Genomic DNA, 23,407 nt, shown 5'->3' on the forward strand with positions numbered 1-23,407 from the left:
GGAGCTGAAGAAAAGAAGACAAAACAGGTAGGAAAAAAAAATAATCCACAGCGGGGGCGCCCAAGATGGCCAAATAGGAACAGCTCCAGCCTCCAGCTCCCAGCGTGAGCGACACAGAAAAGAGGTGATTTCTGCATTTTCAACTGAGGTACCGGATTCACCTCTCTAGGGTGTGTTGGACAGGACAGTCAGTGCTGGTCAGTGGGTGCAGCCCGACCAGCGAGAGCTGAAGCAGGGTGAGGCATCACCTCACCTGGGAAGCGCAAGGGGGAAGAGAATTCCTTTTCCTAGCCAAGGGAAACTGAGACACACAACACCTGGAAAATCAGGTAATTCCCACCCTAACACTGCGCTTTACCAAGAGTCTTAGGAAATAGCACACCAGAGATTATATCCCATGCCTGGCTCGGAGGGTCCCATGCCCACAGAGACTCCCTCATTGCTAGCACAGCAGTCTGAGATCTCACTGCAAGGGGACAGCGAGGCTGGGAGAGTTGTGCCTGCCATTGCTGAGGCTTAAGTAGGTAAACAAAGCCACCGGGAAGCACGAAGTGGGTGGAGCCCACCACAGCTCAAGGAGGCCTGCCTGCCTCTGTAGATTCCACCTCTGGGGACAGGGCATTGCTAAAACAAAAAGCAGCAGAAACCTTGTCAGATGTAAATGACCCCGTCTGACAGCTTTGAAGAGAGCAGTGGTTCTCCCAATATGGAGCTTGAGATCTGAGAATGGACAGACTGCATACTCAAGTGGGTCCCTGACCCCCAAGTAGCCTAACTGGGAGACACGCCCACTAGGGGCAGACTGACACCTCACACCTCACATGGCTGGGTACACCTCTGAGACGAAGCTTCCAGAGCAAGAATCAGACAGCAAAACTTGCCATTCAGCAATATTCTATCTTCTGCAGCCTCCACTGCTGATACCCAGGCAAACAGGGTCTGGAGTGGACCTCAAGCAAACTCCAACAGACCTGCAGCTGAGGGTCCTGATTGTTAGAAGGAAAACTAACAAACAGAAAGGACACCCACACCAAAACCCCATCAGTACATCAGCATCATCAAAGACCAAAGGCAGATAAAACCACAAAGATGGGGAAAAAGCAGTGCAGAAAAGCTGGAAATTCAAAACATCAGAGGGCATCTGCCCCTCCAAAGGTATGCAGCTCTTGGCCAGCAACAGAACAAAGCTGGACAGAGAATGACTTTCACGAGTTGAGAGAAGAAGGCTTCAGTCGATCAAACTTCTCAGAGCTAAAGGAGGAACTACGTATCCAGCACAAAGAAACTAAAAACCTTGAAGAAAGAATGGAAAAATGGATAACTAGAATAATCAATGCAGAGAAGTCCATAAACGAACTGATAGAGATGAAAACCATGACACGAGAACTACGTGACAAATGCACAAGCTGCACTAACCTACTCGATCAACTGGAAGAAAGAGTATCAGTGATTGAAGATCAAATGAATGAAATGAAGCGAGAAAAGAACTTTAGAGAAAAAAGAGTAAAAAGAAATGAACAAAGCCTCCAAGAAATATGGGACTATGTGAAAAGACCAAATCTATGTCTGATTGGTGTGCCTGAAAATGAAGTGGAGAATGGATCCAAGCTGGAAAATACTCTGCAGGATATTATCCAGGAGAACTTCCCCAACCTAGCAAAGCAGGCCAACATTTAAATTCAGGAAGTACAGAAAATGCCACAAAGATACTCCTCAAGAAGAGCAACTCCAAGACACATAATTGTCAGATTCACCAAAGCCGAAATGAAGGAAAAAATGTTAAGGGCAGCCAGAGAGAAAGGCCGGGTTACCCACAAAGGGAAGCCCATCAGACTAACAGCAGATCTCTTGGCAGAAACTCTACAAGCCAGAAGAGAGTGGGGGCCAATATTCAACATTCTTAAAGAAAAGAATATTCAACTCAGAATTTCATATCCAGTCAACCTAAGTTTCGCAACTGAAGGAGAAACAAAATCATTTACAGAAAAGCAAATTTCTGAGAGATTTTGTCACCACCAGGCCTGCCCTACAAGAGATCCTGAAGGAAGCACTAAACATGGAAAGGAATGACCAGTACCAGCCATTGCAAAAACATGCCAAAATGTAAAGACCATCGATGCTAGGAAGAAACTGCATCAACTAATGAGCAAAATAACCAGCTAATATCATAATGACAGGATCAAGTTCACACAAAACAATATTAACCTTAAATGTAAATGGACTAAATAGTCCAATTAAAAGACACAGACAGGCAAATTGGATAAAGAGTCAAGACCCATCAGTGTGCTGTATTCAGGAGACCCATCTCACATGCAGACACACACATAGGCTCAAAATAAAGGCATGGAGGAAGATCTACCAAGCAAATGGAAAACAAAAAAAGGCAGGGGTTGCAATCCTAGTCTCTGATAAAACAGACTTTAAACCAACAAAGATCAAAAGAGACAAAGAAGGCCATTACATAATGGTAAAGGGATCAATTCAACAAGAAGAGCTAACTATCCTAAATATATATGCACCCAATACAGGAGCACCCAGATTCATAAACCAAGTCCTTAGAGACTTACAAAGAGACTTAGACTCCCATACAATAATAATGGGAGATTTTAACACCCCACTGTAAACGTTAGACAGATCAATGAGACAGAAAGTTAACAAGGATATCCAGGAATTGAATTAAGCTCTGCACCAAGCAGAGCTAATAGACATCTACAGAACTCTCCACCCCAAATCAACAGAACATACATTCTTCTCAGCACCACATCGCACTTATTCCAAAATCAACCACATAGTTGGAAGTAAAGCAGTCCTCAGCAAATGTAAAAGAACACAAATTATAACACACTGTCTCCCAGACCACAGTGCAGTCAAACTAGAACTCAGGACTAAGAAACTCAATCAAAACTGCTCAACTATATGGAAACTGAACAACCTGCTCCTGAATGACTACTAGATACATAACGAAATGAAGGCAGAAATAAAATGTTCTTTGAAACCAATGAGAACAAAGATACAACATACCAGAATCTCTGGGACACATTTAAAGCAGTGTGTAGAGAGAAATTTATAGCACTAAATGCCCACAAGAGAAAGTGGGAAAGATCTAAAACTGACACTCTAACATCACAATTAAAATAACTAGAGAAGCAAGAGCAAATAAATTCAAAAGCTAGCAGAAGGCAAGAAATAACTAAGATCAGAGCAGAACTGAAGGAGATAGAGACACAAAAAATCCTTCAAAAAAATCAATGAATCCAGGAGCTGGTTTTTTGAAAAGATCAACAAATTGATAGACCACTAGCAAGACTAATAAAGAAGAAAAGAGAGAAGAATCAAATAGATGCAATAAAAAATGATAAAGGGGATATCACCACCGACCCCAAAGAAATACAAACTACCATCAGAGAATACTATAAACACCTCTACGTAAATAAATTAGAAAACCTAGAAGAAATGGATACATTCCTGGACACATACACTCTCCCAAGACTAATCCAGGAAGAAGTTGAATCACTGAATAGACCAATAACAGGCTCTGAAATTGAGGCAATAATTAATAGCCTACCAACCAAAAAAAGTCCAGGACCAGATGGATTCACAGCCGAACTCTACCAGAGGTACAAGGAGGAGCTGGTACCATTCCTTCTGAAACTATTCCAATCAATAGAAAAAGAGAGAATCCTACCTAACTCATTTTTGAGGCCAACATCATCCTGATACCAAAGCCTGGCAGAGACAAAACAAAAAAAGAGAATTTTAGACCAATATCCCTGATGAACATCGATGCAAAAATCCTCAATAAAATACTGGCAAACTGAATCCAGCAGCACATCAAAAAGCTTATCCACCATGATCAACTGGGCTTCATCTCTGGTATGCAAGCCTGGTTCAACATATGCAAATCAATAAACATAATCCAGCATATAAACAGAACCAAAGACAAAAACCACGATTATCTCAATAGATGCAGAAAAGGCCTTTGACAAAATTCAACAGCCCTTCATGCTAAAAACTCTCAATAAATTTGGTATTGATGGAACGTATCTCAAAATAATAAGAGCTATTTATGACAGACCCACAGCCATTATCATACTGAATGGGCAAAAACTAGAAGCATTCCCTTTGAAATCTGGCACAAGACAGAGATGCCCTCTCTCACCACTCCTATTCAACATAGTTTTGGAAGTTCTGGCTAGGGCAGTCAGGTAAGAGAAAGAAATAAAGGGCATTCAGTTAGGAAAAGAAGAAGTCAAATTGTCCCTGTTTGCAGATGACATGATTGTATAATTAGAAAACCCCATGGTTGCAGCCCAAAATCTCCTTAAGCTGATAAGCAACTTCAGCAAAGTCTCAAATACAAAATCAATGTACAAAAACCAGAAGTATTCTTATACAATAATAACAGACAGAGAGCCAAATCGTGAATGAACTCCCATTCACAATTGCTTCAAAGATAATAAAATACCTAGGAATCCAACTTACAAGGGATGTGAAGGAACTCTTCAAGGAGAACTACAAACCATTGCTCAGTGAAATAAAAGAGGACACAAACAAATGGAAGAACATACCATGCTCATGGATAGGAAGAATCAATATCATGAAAATGGCCATACTGACCAAGGTAATTTATAGATTCAATGCCATCCCCATTAAGCTACCAATGACTTTCTTCACAGAATTGGAAAAATCTGCTTTAAAGTTCATATGGAACCAAAAAAGAGCCCACGTTGTCAAGACAATCCTAAGCCAAAAGAACAAAGCTGGAGGCATCACGCTACCTGACTTCAAACTATACTACAAGGCTACAGTAACCAAAACAGCATGGTACTGGTACCAAAACAGAGATATAGACCAATGGAACAGAACAGAGCCCTCAGAAATAATACCACATATCTACAACCATCTGATCTTTGACAAACCTGACAAAAACAAGAAGAAATGGGGAAAGGATTCCCTAGTTAATAAATGGTGCTGGGAAAATTGGCTAGCCATAAGTAGAAAGCTGAAACTGGATCCTTTCCTTACTCCTTATACGGAAATTAATTCAAGATGGATTAGAGACTTAAGTGTTAGACCTAAAACCATAAAAACTCTAGAAGAAAACCTAGGTAATATCTTTCAGGACATAGGCATGAGCAAGGACTTCATGTCTAAAACACCAAAAGCAATGGCAACAAAAGCCAAAATTGACAAATGGGATCCAATTAAACTAAAGAGCTTCTGCACAGCAAAAGAAACTACCATCAGAGTGAACCGGCAACCTACAGAATGGGAGAAAATTTTTGCCATCTACTTATCTGACAAAGGGCTAATATTCAGAACCTACAAAGAACTCAAACAAATTTACAAGAATAAAATGAACAACCCCATCAAAAAGTGGGCAAAGGATATGAACAGACACTTCGCAAAAGAAGACATTCATACAGCCAACAGACACACGAAAAAATGCTCATCATCACTCGCCATCAGAGAAATGCAAATCAAAACCACAATGTGATACCATCTGACACCAGTTAGAATGGCAATCATTAAAAAATCAGGAAACAACAGGTGCTGGAGAGGATGTGGAGAAATGGGAACACTTTTACACTGTTGGTGGGACTGTAAATTCGTTCAATCATTGTGGAAAACAGTGTGGCGATTCCTCAAGGATCTAGAACTAGAAATACCATTTGACCCAGCCATCCCATTACTGGGTATATACCCAAAGGATTATAAATCATGCTGCTATAAAGACACATGCACACGTATGTTTACTGCAGCACTATTCACAATAGCAAAGACTTGGAACCAACCCAAATGTCCATCAGTGACAGACTGGATTAAGAAAATGTGGCACATATACACCATGGAATACTATGCAGCCATAAAAAAGGATGAGTTCCTGTCCTTTGTAGGGACATGGATGCAGCTGGAAACCATCATTCTGAGCAAACTATTGCAAGAACAGAAAACCAAACACCACATGTTCTCACTCATAGGTGGGAATTGAACAATGAGATCACTTGGACACAGGAAGGGGAACATCACACACTGGGGCCTATTGTGGGGATGGGGTAGGGGGAGGGATAGCATTAGGAGATATACCTAATGTAAATGATGAGTTAATGGGTGCAGCACACCAACATGGCACATGTATACATATGTAACAAACCTGCACGTTGTGCACATGTACCCTAGAACTTAAAGTGTAATAATAATAAAAAAAAAGCTTTACAAAGTTTTATCAAAAAGCAAGCATTTTTCTTGAAATACAGACCATAATGCTTACATCAATATCTCCTTGAAAAGGTAAAATTAAACTCAGTTTTTATCTACATAATCACAGATTTCAGAATAGAATAATTTGCATGAAGTTTATTTTACTGTTTTGATATTACATAAAGGAGTACACAAAGTCATGAGCTCAAGGTTAGAATAATATGACAATATTCATGTTTACTTCCCAGACATTTTGTGACACCACTGATTCAAGAGCTCATATCCCTTAAAATTCATTCATGCATATTTTCAACTATACAGTTTATTGAAGCAGGTATGATAAATTATGTTATTTCCATTTTAAGTGTTGCTCTGTGAAATGAATATGGTACATATTTATGGAGATGACACTGGTAATTAATTCAGAGAAGCAGCAGAACCTACATAATTTTTAATACATGGTTGAATTAAAAGAGTGTTTAAATAACACTTCAACATTTATTTCCTTATTTATTATACAAGTGGACAAAATGTACTTTATAATCATTAAATTATCATTATGAATAATTTACTGGTCCTAAAAACAGGTAAACAGAGTCAAGAAATCTACCTTAACTACCTGTATAGTCAACACTTTCTACAATGTTGCACCTTTCAATTATTCAAAGCCTACTTGTATATAATTGGCTTTATTAAGTAGTATATTTTTGTTTGATGATTAACTCAACACCAATCAGATAAAATTGAATGCGAGTAAATAATGTCAAAATATCATAATAATGTATTACTTTACTCTGGTGACAAATATCTTTTTTTTTTAACAAGGCTTAAACATGTTTTTGTTCTTTCTTATTTTGTTTTTAAATTCTGTCATAGCAAAACTTTTTTTGCCAAATAGAAGCACAGCTTAATTAGTTTTATCTAATATTTCTTTGTGAAGGACACTATTTTGTGTTGAGCTAATCATTATTCTAGGATTAATGGATACTATGATAATAAAAGGTTATTTACTTTGTATTAAAAAAAAAGAAAAAATAATCCATGGTTCAATTGGGATAAATAGAAAGCACAAAAGAAGGTAACCAATTTAAACTCAAATATATTATAATTACATAAAATGTGACAGACGCTACAGTAACGTTACATACATTAACATTACATATATTAACTACTACACTAACAGATGTAGATAAAATACAAAGACTGTCAGACTGGATGTTTTAAATCTATATTCAGTTTACAAAAGATACAGCTAAAACAATGTAATTTATATTTTTCTAACACAATATTCTATTTCATCTATATTTTCAAATTTTTGGCATAGAGTTATATATGATATTCTAACTTTTTAAATTGCCTTCATATTTATACCTATATTCCAAATTTTGCATAATTTTCTTAATGAGACTTACCAGAATTGTGCCTACTGCGCTACTTTTATTATTAGCTTTTGTATTGTTACATTTCTTTAACATCTACATTGCTGTAAATAACTCATTTATTTCTTTTCTGTCAATAATTTCTTCTTCTTGATATCCTAAAGTTTTACTGTCATTTTCTAAGTTCTCAAATTTAATGCTAATTTAGTTTCCACACTCATCTTCCTCCTTCTCCCTGACTCCCTCCCTCCCTCTCCTTCTCCTTTCTTCCTTCCTAATACAATTTTGTTTAACTTTTAGTGGTTGCTCTAGGGATTATAATATGGATCTTTCACATATCACAATGTATCTTGAATTAAAATTAAGCCACCATGTCCAATAGTATAATTCTGTTTACACCTCCTCATTCTCTGTGCTATTCTGGCCATGTATTGCACTTCTACATATGCTACAATTCCTATCATTCCTTGACATTATTGTGTTTTTAAATAATAAGACTCAATTGTCTTTTGGAGAAATTTTTTTAATAGTCTTGTGTTTTTACCCACACATTTACCATTTCTAGTGCTCTTCCTTCCTGTGCATCTGGGCTTCTATCTGGGATCATTTGTCTCCAACCTGAAGCTTTCTTTGATATTTATTACCATGCAGGTCTTCTAGATACAAATTCTCTCAGCTTTTCTCTTTCACCATCTTTTTGAAGTATATTCTCACTGAATATAGAAATCTAGGCTGAACTTTCCCTGCCTCCCAGCATTCTAAAGCTGGCATTCTCTTGTCCTCTGACTTACATTGTTTTTGATGGAGAGTTAGCTGATATTCTTATTGTTGTGCATCTGAATGTAATGTGTTTTTCCCCCCCACTGGCTGCCTTTAAGATTTTCTCATTATCTTGGGTTTTCAGCAGTTTGAATGAGATGTACATATGTGTGATCATTTCTGTACTTATTCACTTAAAGTTCACTGAGTTTCTTGAATCTATGGATGGATTTTTAATCAATTTGGGGAAGACTTAGGTCATTAGTTCTTTAAATATTTCCTCTTCTGGATTCAAATAAACACAATTAGAAACGACAAGGGGGAATATTACCACTGACCCCACAGAAATACGAACAACCATTGGAGAGTATTATGAACACCACTACGCAAATAAGCTAGAAAATCTTCAAGAAATGGATAAATTCCTGGTCACATATACCCTCCCAGGACTGAACCAGGAAGAAACTGAATCCCTGAATAGACCAATAACAAGCTCTGAAATTGAAGCAATAATAAATAGCCTACCAACCAGAAAAAGCCCAAGACCAGAAGAATTCATAGCTGAATTTTACCAGATATACAAAGAAGAGCTGGTACCATTCCTACTGAAACTATTTCCAAAAATTGAGGAGAAGGGATGCCTCCCTAACTCATTCTATGAGGCCAGCATCACCCTGATGAAAACTTGGCAGAGATTCAACAAAAAAGAAAACTTTAGGCCAATATTCTTGATGAACATTGATGCAAAAATCCTCAACAAAATACTGGCAAACTGAATTTAGCAGCGGATCAAAAAGCTTGTCCACCACTATCAAGTAGGCTTTATCCTTGGGATGCAAGGTTGGCTCAACATATACAAATAAATGTGATTAATCACATAAACAGAACTAAAGACAAAAACCACGATTATCTCAATAGATGCAGATAATGCAGCTACTGAATAAAATTCAATACCATTCATGTCAAACCTCTCAACAAACTAGGTATTGAAGGACCATACCTCAGAATAAGAAGAAAGATACTGAGGTATTGAAACCCACAGCCAATATCATACTGAATGGGCAATGCTTCCCTATTTTTTTTTTTTTAATAAACCTCAACGTTATTCAGCTGATGTGCTTCAAAAACAATGGATGTAAATCCAAACCAATTCCCTATTCCCCTTAAAAACTGGCACAAGACAAAGGATGCTCTCTCTCACCACTCCTAGTCAACATAGTATTGGAAATCCTGGCCAGAGCAATCAGGCAAGTGAAAGAAATAAAAGGCATCCCAATAGGAACAGAGGAAGTCAAACTATCCCTGTTTGCAGACAACATAATCCTACATCTAGAAAACCCCATAGTCTCAGCCCAAAAGCTTCTTAAACTGATAAACAACTTCAGCAAAGTCCTAAGACAAAAAATCAATGTGCAAAAATCACTAGCATTCCTATACACCAACAACAAGTCAAGAACTGAATCAGGAATGAACTCCCATTCACAACTGCTATAAAAAGAATAAAATACCTAGAAGTACACCTAACTAGAGGTGAAAGATCTCTACAAGAGGAACTACAAACCACTGCTCAAAGAAGTCAGAAATGACACAAACAAATGGTAAAACATTCCATGCTCACAGTTAGGAAGAATCAATATCATTAAAATGGCCATTACTGCCCAAAGAAATTTATAGATTCAATGCTATTCTTAATAAACCACCCTTGAGATTCTTCAAAGAACTAGAGAAAACTATTTTAAAATTCATGTGGAACCAAAAAAGAGCCCAAATAACCAAAGCAATCCTAAGCAAAAATAACAAAGCTAGAGGCATCACACTACCCAACTTCAAACTATACTATACAGGGCTATGTAACCAAAACATCACGGTACTGGTACAAAAACAGACACATAGACCAAAGGAACAGAACAGAGAACCCAGAAGTAAGACCATACACCTACAACTATCTGATCTTTGACAAACCTGACAAAAACAAGCAATAGGGAAAGGATTCCATATTCAATAAATGGTGCTGGGATAACTGGCAAGCCATATGCAGAAGATTGAAACTGGACCTCTTCCTTATACCATATACAAAAATTCATTCAAGATGGATTAAATACTTAAATGTAAAACCCAAAACTATAAAATAAAAACCCTGGAAGACAACCTAAGCAATACCAATCAGGACAGAGGCAGGGACAAAGATTTCATGATGAAGACACCAAAAGCAAACTCAACAAAAGCAAAAATTGACAAATGGGATCTAATTAAACTGAAGAGCTTCTGCACAGCAAAACAATTAACAGAGTAAACAGACAACCTACAAAATGGGGGAAAATTTTTGCAAACTATGCATCTAACAAAGGTCTAATATCCAGCATCTATAAGGAACTTAAACAAATTTACAAGAAAAAAACAAACAACACCATTAAAAAGTGGGCAAAGGACATAAACAGATACTTTCCAAAAGAAGACACACATATGGCCAACAATTATGTGAAAAAAAGCTCAGCATCATTGATCATTAGAGAAATGCAAATCAAAACCACAATGAGATACCATCTCACACCAGTCAGAATGGCTATTACTAAAAACTCAAAAAAAAAAAAAAAAAACAGATGCTGACGAGGTTGCAGAGAAAAAGGAATGCTTATACACTGTTGGTGGGAGTGTAAATTAGTTCAACCATGGTGGAAGACAGTGTGGTGATTCCTCGAAGACCTAAAAACAAAAATACCATTTGACCCAGCAATCCCATTACTGGGTATCCCAAAAGAATATTAATTGTTCTATTACAAAAACACATGCATGCATATGCTCATTGCAGCACCATTCACAAGGGCAAAGACATGTAATCAACCTGAACGTCCATCAATGATAGACTGGATAAAGAAAATGTAATACATATACACCATGGAATACTATGCAGCCATAAAAATAACGAGATCCTATCCATTCCAGGGGCATGGATGGTGCTGGAGGCCATTATCCTTAGCAAACAAACATAGGAACAGAAAAACAAATACTACATGTTCTCCCTTATAAGTGGGAGCTAAATGATTAGAACATATGGACACAGAGGGGAACAAAACACAGCGGGGCCTATCAGAGGTGGAAGGTAGGAGGAAGTAGAGGATCAGAAAAATAACTGAGTACTAGGCTTAATATCTGGTGATGAAATAATCTGTACAACAAACCCCCATGACACAAATTTACCTATGTACCAAGCCTACACATGTACCCCAGAACTTAAAAGTTAAAAAATGTATTTCCTCTTCTCTTCCTCTGGGACTCAACTATATGTTATAAATTGAGTGACAGTATCCCACCAGTTTCTTACATTTTTCCAATCTTTTTTTCCTCAGCTTCGATTTGAATGATTTTGATGGATCAGTCTTTCAGTTCACAGATCCTTTCTCTGTTTCCAGAATGCTTTTAAGTCCTTCAATGAACTATCCATTTCAAATACCGTATTTTAAGATCTAGAATTTTTACTTGGTTCTTTTCCATTTTCACTGTCTTCAGAATTCCCATTTTGTCCACCTTTTGTACACCATTTCCACTTTGATATGTTTATGACAGTTATTTTAAAGTTCTTGTTTCTAATTTGAACATCTGGGTCATCTGTGGGTTTACTTCTATTGACTGCTTTTATCCCTCCGTAAGTGGTAATTTTTTATTGTATGAATGGACATTATAAATGATAGAGACTCTGGATTTTTAAAATATCTTCCTCTAAAAAGTGTTCTTTTTTGGAAGGCAATTCCTGGCAGATTATGTTCGTCCTATAGAGGCTTCGTTAGAGGATGGGTCTATTGCAGTTTCTGTAGAACATGGTCCTTGCTCCTAAAACTTGGCCTTTCTGGGATCTCAACTGAATTCTGGGACTATTTAATGAGATCTCTCTGCTTTCGCTGAGTCAAACTCCAGGAACTCTGAATTTGGCCTTCTGAATTTCCTGGTCAGCTCTCAGCCCTCCAGCGTCTGTTCTCTGTAGTTTCTCCTGGAGGTTTACCATGTCCACACACAACTTATTTTCAGCCAAGAACCTGAGTAGAATACCTACATAGATTTCTGGGCTCTTTATCTGCTATTCCTTTGTCTTTAGAACCCCGCTCAACAAATTCCAGTCTCCGTAGGGGTACTAAACTGCCGTCTCTGCTTCCTCGGCTCGGCGTCTGCTTCCTCGGCTGGGCGTCTGCTTCCTCGGCTCGGCGTCTGCTTCCTCGGCTCGGCGTCTGCTTCCTCGGCTCGGCGTCTGCTTCCTCGGCTCGGCGTCTGCTTCCTCGGCTCGGCGTCTGCTTCCTCCGCGCACCAAGATTGCCACACTCTTCTTGGGTTTCACTTTCTGTGCAGGAATCGCTGCCAGATAAAAAGCTGCTTAAATGTGGAGCTCTCCGCTTGTGCGTCCCTTCTCTTTAGAAGTGCCTCCCTCCACTTTCCATTGTCCCATGCCAGGATATAGTTTTTTCATGTATTTTTCTGTTTCATAGCTGTTTAGAGCAGACGAGTGAATCCAACACCAAATATTCCAGCATGGCCAGAACCAGAAATTCGCTGCTACTCATTCTTCAGTGTGAGTTTTTATATCACTTTCCCAGCAGCTTTCTGGAACAATAAGTTAAATCCACTTCCCATGTGTTTTCAGTTCTTAGTTTGTATGGATTTAAAATTTTTTAACCTAGATCTATGTTGTACATTTTAGCAAATTAAAGTCCTAAAATGTATGCAATGTAATTTTATTTTATCCTAATTATATACTATATAAAGTCAAAAATTTCTACAATGGTTAAAACAAAGTACTTTTTTTACTCTCGCCTGTATTAATCATGGTTTTGTTGTTTTGTTGTTGTTTGTTTTGGTTTGATTATTTTTGAGACAGAGTCTCACTCTCAAGCTGGAGTGCAGTGATAGGATCATGGCTCACTGCAGCCTCAAACTACTGGTTGCAAGCCATTCTCTGCCTCAGTCTCCGGAGTTAACTAGGACTACAGGTACATGCCACCACACCCAGTTAATTTTTTAATATTTCTTTTGTAGAGATGGGGTCTCACCAGTTTAGAACTCCAGGCCTCAAGCAATCCTCCTGCTTTGGCCTCCCAAAATGCTGGGATTATAGGTGTGAGCCACTCTGCTCAATCACATTTTGTTTTAAGAGGGAGAAAAAAAGCTCCTGTACGTTATGAAATTCTGGCATCTTGAAAAGCTTGTTGAGGGAGAGACTTCCCCGCCCAGTGTTAGACTGCTAGAGACAGCAAAGGCTTAGCAGAGAGCATATCTTTTAATTGCAAACTAACCAATCCCAACACCGTAGCTCCACCCACCAGTTTTTGTTTGTTTGTTTTTGTTTTTGTTTTTTTGTCTCACTCTGTTGCCCAGGCTGGAGTGCAGTAGTGCCATCTCAGCTCACTGCAAACTCTGTCTCCCGGGTTCAAGCGATTCTCTTGTCTCAACCTCCCAGGTAGCTGGGATTACAGGCATGTGCCACCACACCCAGCTAAGTTTTGTATTCTTGGTAGAGATGGGTTTCACCATGTTAGCCAGGCTGGTCTCAAACTCCTGACCTTAAGTGATCTGCTCTCCTCAGCCTCCCAAAGTGCTGGGATTACAGGCATGAGCCACCGCGCCCAGCCAACCACCTACTAATCTAATTCTCACACATTTCCTTTGCCCTAAATTATCCCAGGGCCAGGTATTAGAAAACTAGAGACCATTTCTATAACCCAAAGACCCCTGAAATTATTCAAACTAGCCAATCCTAAACAGTTTTACCTTCCCCTCAGCAATCCCCAAAAGGCCTAGATTCTTCCCTCACTCCTGTCCTCTGCCTCCTGACCATTCTGATACTTCCCCTGTGTCCCTCAGTGGTGTTTCATGTCCCCTACTCTCAGAGAATATAACGAATTCTTTTTTCAATGACAGTACCTCTCCATGTTTTCATATAGTCATACTTCTGTAAATTAAATCCTGGGTACAATATTAGAATTCCACCCCACCCACCCCCTAATTTCCACTCCTCGGAAGCTGCCTTTTTGACTTCTAAATAAATTTCTCTACGTTTTGCCTTCCTGTTTCTAAGTAACATGCTTATATTATTCATTGATTTTTTTGTTTGAAATACTAAGTATTAACTGCATATTGTGGAAGAAAAATATTATCTCTCTATTCTCCCCCGACAGTTTTCATACTTCTCGCCATTCCTCCAATATATTCTATAACATACATTTTTGTTAGATTGTTAGTGTTTGTATTAGTTTATATGTATAACTATCATTCAGAGTTTAACAATATATTACAATAATATTTCCTTTCCTGTATCATTTTTCAATTTCCCTGTAGTTAACATGTATCTTGATTTTTTGTTTCTTTGCTTGCTTGTCCAATTTTCTGTGTAATTATTAAGTCATTCTCAAGCTTTCTATTAGAGTTCCATTAAAACTGTCCTTTTCTGAGATCCGGCCACTGCACTCCAGCCGGGGCGACAGAGCGAGACTCCGTATCAAAAAAAAAAAAAAGAAAAAAAAAAACTGTCCTTTTAATGTGCTCAAACTAACAGTACCTATTTAAATAAATACAGGAAAAAGATTTTGACTATGCTAATGAAGATAAACACCTTACTATATACTTTACATTATTTTCAAGTATTAATGTTTCAAATTTTATTTAAATGGACATATATCCCCCAAATTCTTGAGAATTTGCCAGTGAAGCTTAGGAAAACTATTTGCAGAGTAAAACAAACAGTATGTATTGCCTCGAGCAAAACTATTCCTTGTTTTTTTTTCCTTAAAAAAACAAACAAACAAAACCCTATGCTTAAAAAACTGTCTTCACAGTGTGGCAATTCCTCAAGGATCCAGAACTAGAAATACCATTTAACCTAGCGATCCCATTACTGAGTATATACCCAAAGGATTATAAATCATGCTACTGTAAAGACACATGCACATGTATGTTTACTGCAGCACTATTCACAATAGCAAAGACTTGGAACCAACCCAAATGTCCATCAATGATAGACTGCATTAAGAAAATGTGGCACATATACACCATGGAATACTATGCAGTCATAAAAAAGGATGAGTTCATGTCCTTTGCAGGGACATGGATGCAGCTGGAAACCATCATTCTTAGCAAACTATTACAAGGACAGAAAACCAAACACTGCATGTTCTCACTCATAGGTGGGAACTGAACAATGAGAACACTTGGACACAGGGCGGGGAACATCACACACCGGGGCCTGTCAGGGGGTGGGGGGCTGGGGAAGGGATAGCATTAGGATAAATACCTAATGTAATTGATGAGTTGATGGGTGCAGCAAGCCAACATGACACATGTATACCTATGTAACAAACCTGCACATTGAGCACATGCACCCTAGAACTTAAAGTATTAAAAAAAAAAAAAAAAACTGTCTTCACTACTCAATGCTTAAACAGATAACGTCTGAAAAATAATATAGAGCATACAGAAAATGCTTTAGGATTCCCCTAAAATTCAACTAATGTAATAAATAATTGGACAAATCAATGAATCCTGCAGCTGTATGGAATAGTGTCATTCTTTTTTTTTTTTTTTTTTTTTTTTTTTTTTTTGAGATGGAGTCTAGCTTTGTTGCCCAGGCTGAAGTGCAGTGGCACAATCTCAGCTCACTGCAACCTCTGCCTCCTGGGTTCAAGTGATTCTCCCGCCTCAGCCTCCCAAGTAGCTGAGATTACTGGTGTGCACCACCACTCCCGGCTAATTTTTGTATTTTTAGTAGAGACGGGGTTTCTCCGTGTTGGTCAGGCTGGTCTCAAACTCCTGACATCAAGTAATCTGCCCGCCTCAGCCTCCCAAAGTGCTGGGATTGCAGGCGTGAGTCACTGAGTCTAGCCATTTTTTTTTTTAAAGTTTTAAGATACATTTAAGATTCTAATAAGCCTAACTGTAAGCAGAAACATAGTAAGAGCTGGCGTGTGAGGCAGTTTAATGAAGTGTGGTCTGAAACCAGAGTGCCCACACTCCCAGCTCAACCACTTACCACTTACCAGCTCCATGACCTAAGAAAGGTCCTTAACCACAGAGTGCCTCAGTTTCTTCATCCGTAAAATAAGGATGAGAGAGAGAGAGAGAGAGAGTGTGTGTGTGTGTGTGTATGTATATGTGTGTGTGTGTGTGTTTGGGTTGTAATAAAGACTAAGTTAATCCATGCAACAATACTTAGAGAGAGACAAAGGGGAATAGAACAGGATAGAAGAAAAGGAATGGGAAAGGAGATGGGAAAAACTCTAAGGTGGAAGACAGTAGATGGGAAGAGAAGAGCAAGATAGAGATAAATACATGCATAATGAATACTTGAAACCACAGACAGTAACATCTCAGGAAAGAAATCTACTAAGATTATGCATTTTGCAGTAAATTGTTTATTTTTTTAAAAACATCACTATAGCCCACAGTATAGAAATAGAATACTGTAAGATACCAAATAAAAAGGCACTCACTGCTTTTGTTTCTTTTCTACTAATTTTTATAAAAAGACAGAATTAGGGTAGAATATTTGGAACTATAAGGAGCCATTCTAATATCTAGAAGAGATATTAACATTACCTGTACAGAAAAATACTTCACTTCATCGAACTTAATTACAGTGTTCCTCTCACTGTCTTTGGATAGCAAGCTACACATTTTTGTACATTTCACAGCTTTGTTTATAGAGATGCGAATAAATAAATTAGCATAATGTTGTAAACTGACTGCAAATAGAATGATGTTTAGGAAATAAGTTTTGTTGTAATTGAACAATAATACATTATAAAATTAATACATTAAATGATTCAGACCAAAACCTAAGAATCAATCATGTAGCATTAAACAATAGAAAAAAAGTCTTCTAAAATAGTAGTTTTGCCCATCACTGGTGGACACAATATAAGTAAAAGAAGGTTGATTCTTCCTTACATCCCATATATATATATATATATATATATATATATATATATATATTTTTTTTTTTTTTTTTTTTTTTTTTTTTTTTGAGACGGAGTCTCGCTCTGTCGCCCAGGCTGGAGTGCAGTGGCCGGATCTCAGCTCACTGCAAGCTCCGCCTCCCAGGTTCACGCCATTCTCCTGCCTCAGCCTCCCGAGTAGCTGGGACTACAGGCACCCACCACCTCGCCCGGCTAGTTTTTTGTATTTTTTTAGTAGAGACGGGGTTTCACCGTGTTAGCCAGGATGGTCTCGATCTCCTGACCTCGTGATCCGCCCGTCTCGGCCTCCCAAAGTGCTGGGATTACAGGCTTGAGCCACCGCGCCCAGCTACATCCCTTATATTTTTAACCTCACATTTCCAGCAAAATTTCTTTGCAAGTTTTTCTATATATTAATTTCAAGGTGACTATGCAATATATAGTTGAAATATTTCCTAAGGATAATTATGTAGAAATTCAAAATATTTTAAAATATATCAGAATAACTTATTTTTAATTTTGAGACAAAAAGTGTTCTACCCTAATTCACTTAAGAATATAGTTCATTTATATTATATTGGACTGTATTGTATCTTTCATAGAATGCTACAGAGTAAAACAATTTTGTTTCACGATTTAACTATCTTCAAAAATCTCTTTATACAGAATTATTTTCCAAAATTCTCTTTATATAAAAAAGAAACATCAAATCTCCATAATGAGGCTAGTTTTATGCTGTGATAAATCTAAAAATAAGCACGCAGCTTATTTAAAAGCACCAATATAAAATAAATCCTTTTTAAAATGTTTAAAGGAAGCACACATTACTTACAAATAAATTAACATTATCATACAAGAAGATATATATTTTTCCTTTCACTTATATGGTGATTGAGGTGAATACAGATGGCTGAAAAGCTTTTGTTACTCCCACATGAAAAAGTGGACTTTATTTCCCCTGCCACTAAATCTGGGCTGGCTCTATGATTACATTAACCAATAAAATGTAATGGAACGTGACTAGGGTTGGGACTAGTAAGCCAAAAAGGCACTCACCTCAGGCACAAAATTTAAGGGGACACCAAAAACTAGTAATCAAGATAAATAATATATTACTGTGATATATTTTTAAATTAAAATTAATACAGGGGGAAAAAACATGATAGGACTCAGGGAAAGAGGGAGAGATCCAACCATTTCAGCATCCCAGCTGAGTCTAGCCTTCCATGCATCCCACTAAAGCAACCAGACATGTAAATGGGCCACTTTAGATATTCCAGCCCTTTTGAACTGCCAGACAACTACAACCCAAGCTGTTGTATCATGAAGCAGAAGAAGCAACTAGTGAATGCACAGTAGTGATTAATAATAAAATGGTCAATGTGTTAAGCCACTAAGATTTGGAATGATCTGTAATGCAGCAATGGATAACTGAAACAGTGAGATACAATTACTATGATTCTTAAATCAAAAGAAAGGATACTGTTAGGCGTAAAATGTCTGCAGTTCTTTACATGAATGCCCAGGCAGCCAACCTACAACAATCAAAACAAAAACACAGACAATGAATGCATTTAAAAAGTTAACTGTTCTTCCACTTTACACTGAACTCTATTTTTAAAAAGTAAAACTCCACGTTGTTGTTTTTTCTCACTCGAAATATTGTTTCTCATGAAAAATATCTAGTTAATAGAAATCATCAGAAAGCAGAAATACTGAAGAAAAATGGGCAAGCCGCATTCAAAGTAAACCGAAAATGAACAAGAATACAAAGCCAAAGAATAATTCATTATTCACATAAATCTGATCATCACTTTTTAAATTGTTTTTATTTGATATTAGGTGAGAACTGATAAAATACAGCACCCTGCATATAAAATTAAGAAATGTGCCTTATGTCAGACAAACTCTTTTATCCAGTATCCTAAGACCACTTAATTCATTCAGCAATGATTTATTGGCTGTAACATGCCAGGGGCTGTAAAATATTCATGCTCTTGCACCAAGTTGTTCTAAATGTTAAAGAAAATTGCATCATGTGCTTAACCAAAAAATCAAATACAAAATAAATGCAGGAACATTTGAATCCTTATATGAGAATTAGTTAAATATATTTAGCCATGTTTAGTATTTAAAACCAAGTCGAAATGACAGAAATATTATATTAAACATTGTATATGATAGGAGGTAGAGGGACAAGAAAAATTCTTATTTCATACCCAGTTACAACTCTAATAGTGTTCAGAAAATAAAGATAACTGTAAATGAATGTAATGATATTTGATAGTTCTATATGCATGTAGATTTTCATGTCTTTTTCTGTACTTTGAAAACAGAATAACAGATTTTTCTGGTTCTCAGCCTAGATACTGGGTCATCCCTTTGTGGTGGGTGGGTGGGTGTGTGTCTGTGTGTGTGTGAAAAGAGGGGGGGGTGTTTGCTTTTGTTTCTAGGAGGCTTTTTGGATGGGGGAGGGGCGCAGGATCAATTTTCAAACTTTAGCATGATCTAGCAATAAATATAATCACTTTAAGAGCTCAGTAAAATTACTGATTCCCAGGCTCCTCTCCTAGAGATTCTAAGCTAGCAGATGTTAGGTGGAGCCTCAAGTTAATGTTTTATAAAAAGCATCTCAGGTAATTCTGATGTAACTAGATTTGGGAATCCCTAATATAGAAGATATTATTTCTGTGAATCAGGATGCTTTCTATAATTTCAGTGATTATTACAATGTTTTTCTGACTCATAAAAATTAAAAATTCATAAATATATTATCAGAGAGAACCATTTTCTGCATATACTTTTTGATTATCAAATAATAAATAACTTATACAGGTTTTTGAGGGTTACTCATACATACCACATCCCCAAACGGCACCAAATTTGGTGTCTCCTGTGTTATTTCCAGTTCTTCACTATCAGACCCTTTAAGAGTTTTTTTCAGCATCTACAATGTAAATAAATTAAGATTTGGGAAAAGAAAGAAAAATATAACTAGGTGAAATATCAATTCAATAATTATTGTATGAATCTCTAGTAAGTATCAGGTCTCCTTGGTAGTAGGTATTAATATGATTAAGAAACTCATCCCTATCCTCAATAAGAAGTTATCAGAGAAATAAAAATGTACACAAGTATAAAATTAAGGGAATCAAGAAATAAGAGAAAAGTACATAGTTCTTCAGTTTGTTAAGAGATGGAATATTTAGTAGGATATCTTGAAAAGCTTATAAGGAGAATTCCAGCTGGTCCTAGTATAGGAGATACCTTGAGTGTGAATCTCTACTCAATCAAATATATATATATATACATATACACACACACACACATATATATGCACACATGCACACACATATACACACATATATATGCACACGCACACACACACTATAGGGACAGAAAGCAAGGAAAGAGAAATCTTAAGAGATGCTGGAAAAGAACAGAGAGAAGTAGGGAACACAAAAGGAAGCACAAATAAAATCATCCTGAGAAAGAGAAAGTTCAACATTGAGTACAAAAATTCTGACCACAGGTCTAGGAGTGGTAGCTCACGGTAACAGCCATAGAGAAGGGACCTGAAAGAGAAGGACCAGAAGCAGCGCTCATCATGATGAGCGTGAAGGTGTCAGAGAGGAAGAGGTATCCCTGTATACATGGCAGGGAAGAGAAAGAAGGATGTAAGAGGGGAAAATTAAGCATAGCCAAAAAACCGAAGAGAACAACAGGTTATGCCCCTTCTTTCCCCTTACCTCCCATCAATTACAACTTCATCCATTTAAAGAAACTATACTTCAATACACTGAAAGAAGAGAGTATACTTAAACCACGGCAAAGAAATGATCATGGCCAAGAAATACGGAAAATCAGACCAACTCCATTAAAAGCTGTTATAAGGAGAAAATGGGGAGAAATCTTCATATGACAAAAATTCTTCCTCTCAAATAACCACAAAACAGAAGTAAATTATAACATAAGATTTCAAACTGAATTAAGTATCTTCAAACAAGCATTTGGAGATGTTTTTAAGCCTACAATTAACAGTTCATTCATTTATTCAACAATTAAAACAGAAGTTGACTAAAGAGAAGAAAAAATGAAATAAGCCTTGATTAATTCAGGAAATAAATTTTTTAAAAAGACAAACCATCCCAGAAATAAATACTAAATTACAAAGTGCCCAAGGTAGCATCGATTCAAATAAAAACTTTATAACGGGCATTGAAGAAGATAAGAACCAGCGAAGAAAATGATAATGAGATAGAGAAAGAAGGATAAAGGGTCAGGGAAAAATAGTTCGACTGGAAGGCAGACAAATGAAAAATCCTCGAAGAAGTAAAACAAAATGGAGGAAAAACTAAAAGTTTAAAATTACAATCCAAGAAAAATTTAAGTAATAAGAAAAAAATCTATATGTGGATAGGACTCACCATGTGTCTAGAAAAACTGGCTCATAATGATCAACTCCAAGATATGTCCTAGTAAAATTACTAGGCTTTATAATGACATCTTGCCTACAGGCAAATGACCAAGTTACCTATGAAGATAAGAAATAAGACTGGCATCATACTTCTCAAGGGCAACACACAAAGTAATGCAACTGTAGAGCTGTATTTTTATAAAGTTCAAGGCAAGAAAGCTCAAGCCAGGGATTTTTATCCAACCAACTCTATTTTTATCCAACAAAGTAACAGCATTCGAGTATGAAGGCTATTTTTAAAAATACATGAAACAGACATTCCAGATAACACTTTACTCTTGAGCCCCTCCCAAGCAATCTACTAAAAGATGAGCTTCAACCAAACCAAAAGATAGCAGGGAAAACTTCAGAATAAGACTTACGGAGAAGACAGGCATGGTGGCTCACACCTGTAATCCCAATACTTTGGGAGGCCGAGGTGGGTGTATCACTTGAGGCCAGGAGTTTGAGACCAGCTTGGCCAACATGGTGAAAACCCACCTCTACTAAAAATACAAAAATTAGCAGGGCATGGTGGTGCACACCTGTAATTCCAGCTACTTGGGAGACTGAGGCAGAAGAATCGCTTCAACCTGGGAGGCGGAGATTGCAGTGAGCCAAGATCGTACCATTGCACTCCAGCTTGGGCGATAGAGTGAGACTGTCTCAAAAAACAAAAAAAAAAACAGGGCAGTTCCAAGATGGCCAAATAGGACCAACTCCAGTTTCCAGCTCCCAGTGTGAACGACACAGAAGACGGGTGATTTCTGCATTTCCAACTGAGGTACTGGGTTCATCTCACTAGGGCATGTTGGACAGTGGGTGCAGGACAGTAGGTGCAGACCACCGAGCGAGAGCCGACGCAGGGCGAAGAATCACCTCACCTGGGAAGTGCAAGGGGGAAGGGAATTCCCTTTCCTAGCCAAGGGAAACCATGACACACACATCTGGAAAATCGGGTCACTCCCACCCTAATACTGTGCTTTACCAAGGGTCTTAGCAAATGGCACAAAAGGAGATTATATCCCATGCCCGGCTAGGAGGGTCCCACGCCCACGGAGCCTCCCTCATTGCTTGCACAGCAGTCTGAGATCTAACTGCAAGGTGGCAGCCAGGCTGGGGGAGGGGCGCCTGCCATTGCTGAGGCTTCAATAGATAAACAAAGCAGCCGGGAAGCCCGAACTGGGTGGAGCCAACCGCAGCTCAAGGAGTCCTGCCTGCCTCTGTAGACTCCACCTCTGGGGACAGGGCATAGCTAAACGCAGCAGAAACTTCTGCAGATTAAAATGTCCCTGTCTGACAGCTTTGAAGACAGTAGTGATTCTCCCAGCACAGAGTTTGCGATCTGAGAATGGACAGACTGCCTGCTCAAGTGGGTCCCTGACCCCCAAGTAGCCTAACTGGGAGACACCCCCACTAGGGGCAGACTGACACCTCACACCTCACACGGCCAGGTACACCTCTGAGACGAACCTTCCAGAGGAACGATCAGGCAGCAACAGTTGCTGTTCAGCAATATTCACTCTTCTGCAGACTCCACTGCAGATACCCAGGCAAACAGGGTCTGGAGTGGACCTCAAGCAAACTCCCAGACCTGCAGCTGAGGGTCCTGACTGTTAGAAGGAAAACTAACAAACAGAAAGGACATTCACACCAATACCCCATCGGTACATCACCAT

General features: G+C 38.0%; 1 protein-coding gene across 1 annotated transcript in view; it reads right to left on the minus strand.

The window, feature by feature from the left end:
* The window catches only part of LOC102118970 (cation channel sperm-associated targeting subunit tau), a 74,385-nt gene that overhangs the window by 41,819 nt on the left and 9,159 nt on the right, over positions 1 to 23,407 (minus strand). Inside the window, exons 2-4 of the mRNA XM_015432548.4 lie at positions 20,133 to 20,219; positions 18,756 to 18,807; positions 16,914 to 17,059 (exon numbers count right to left, since the gene is read on the minus strand). Coding sequence (XP_015288034.2) covers positions 16,914 to 17,059; positions 18,756 to 18,807; positions 20,133 to 20,219 — 285 coding nt within the window. The remainder of the gene's footprint in view (positions 1 to 16,913; positions 17,060 to 18,755; positions 18,808 to 20,132; positions 20,220 to 23,407) is intronic.

Source organism: Macaca fascicularis, chromosome 12 (assembly GCF_037993035.2).
Source record: "Macaca fascicularis isolate 582-1 chromosome 12, T2T-MFA8v1.1".
NCBI classification, from domain to species: Eukaryota; Metazoa; Chordata; class Mammalia; order Primates; family Cercopithecidae; genus Macaca; species Macaca fascicularis.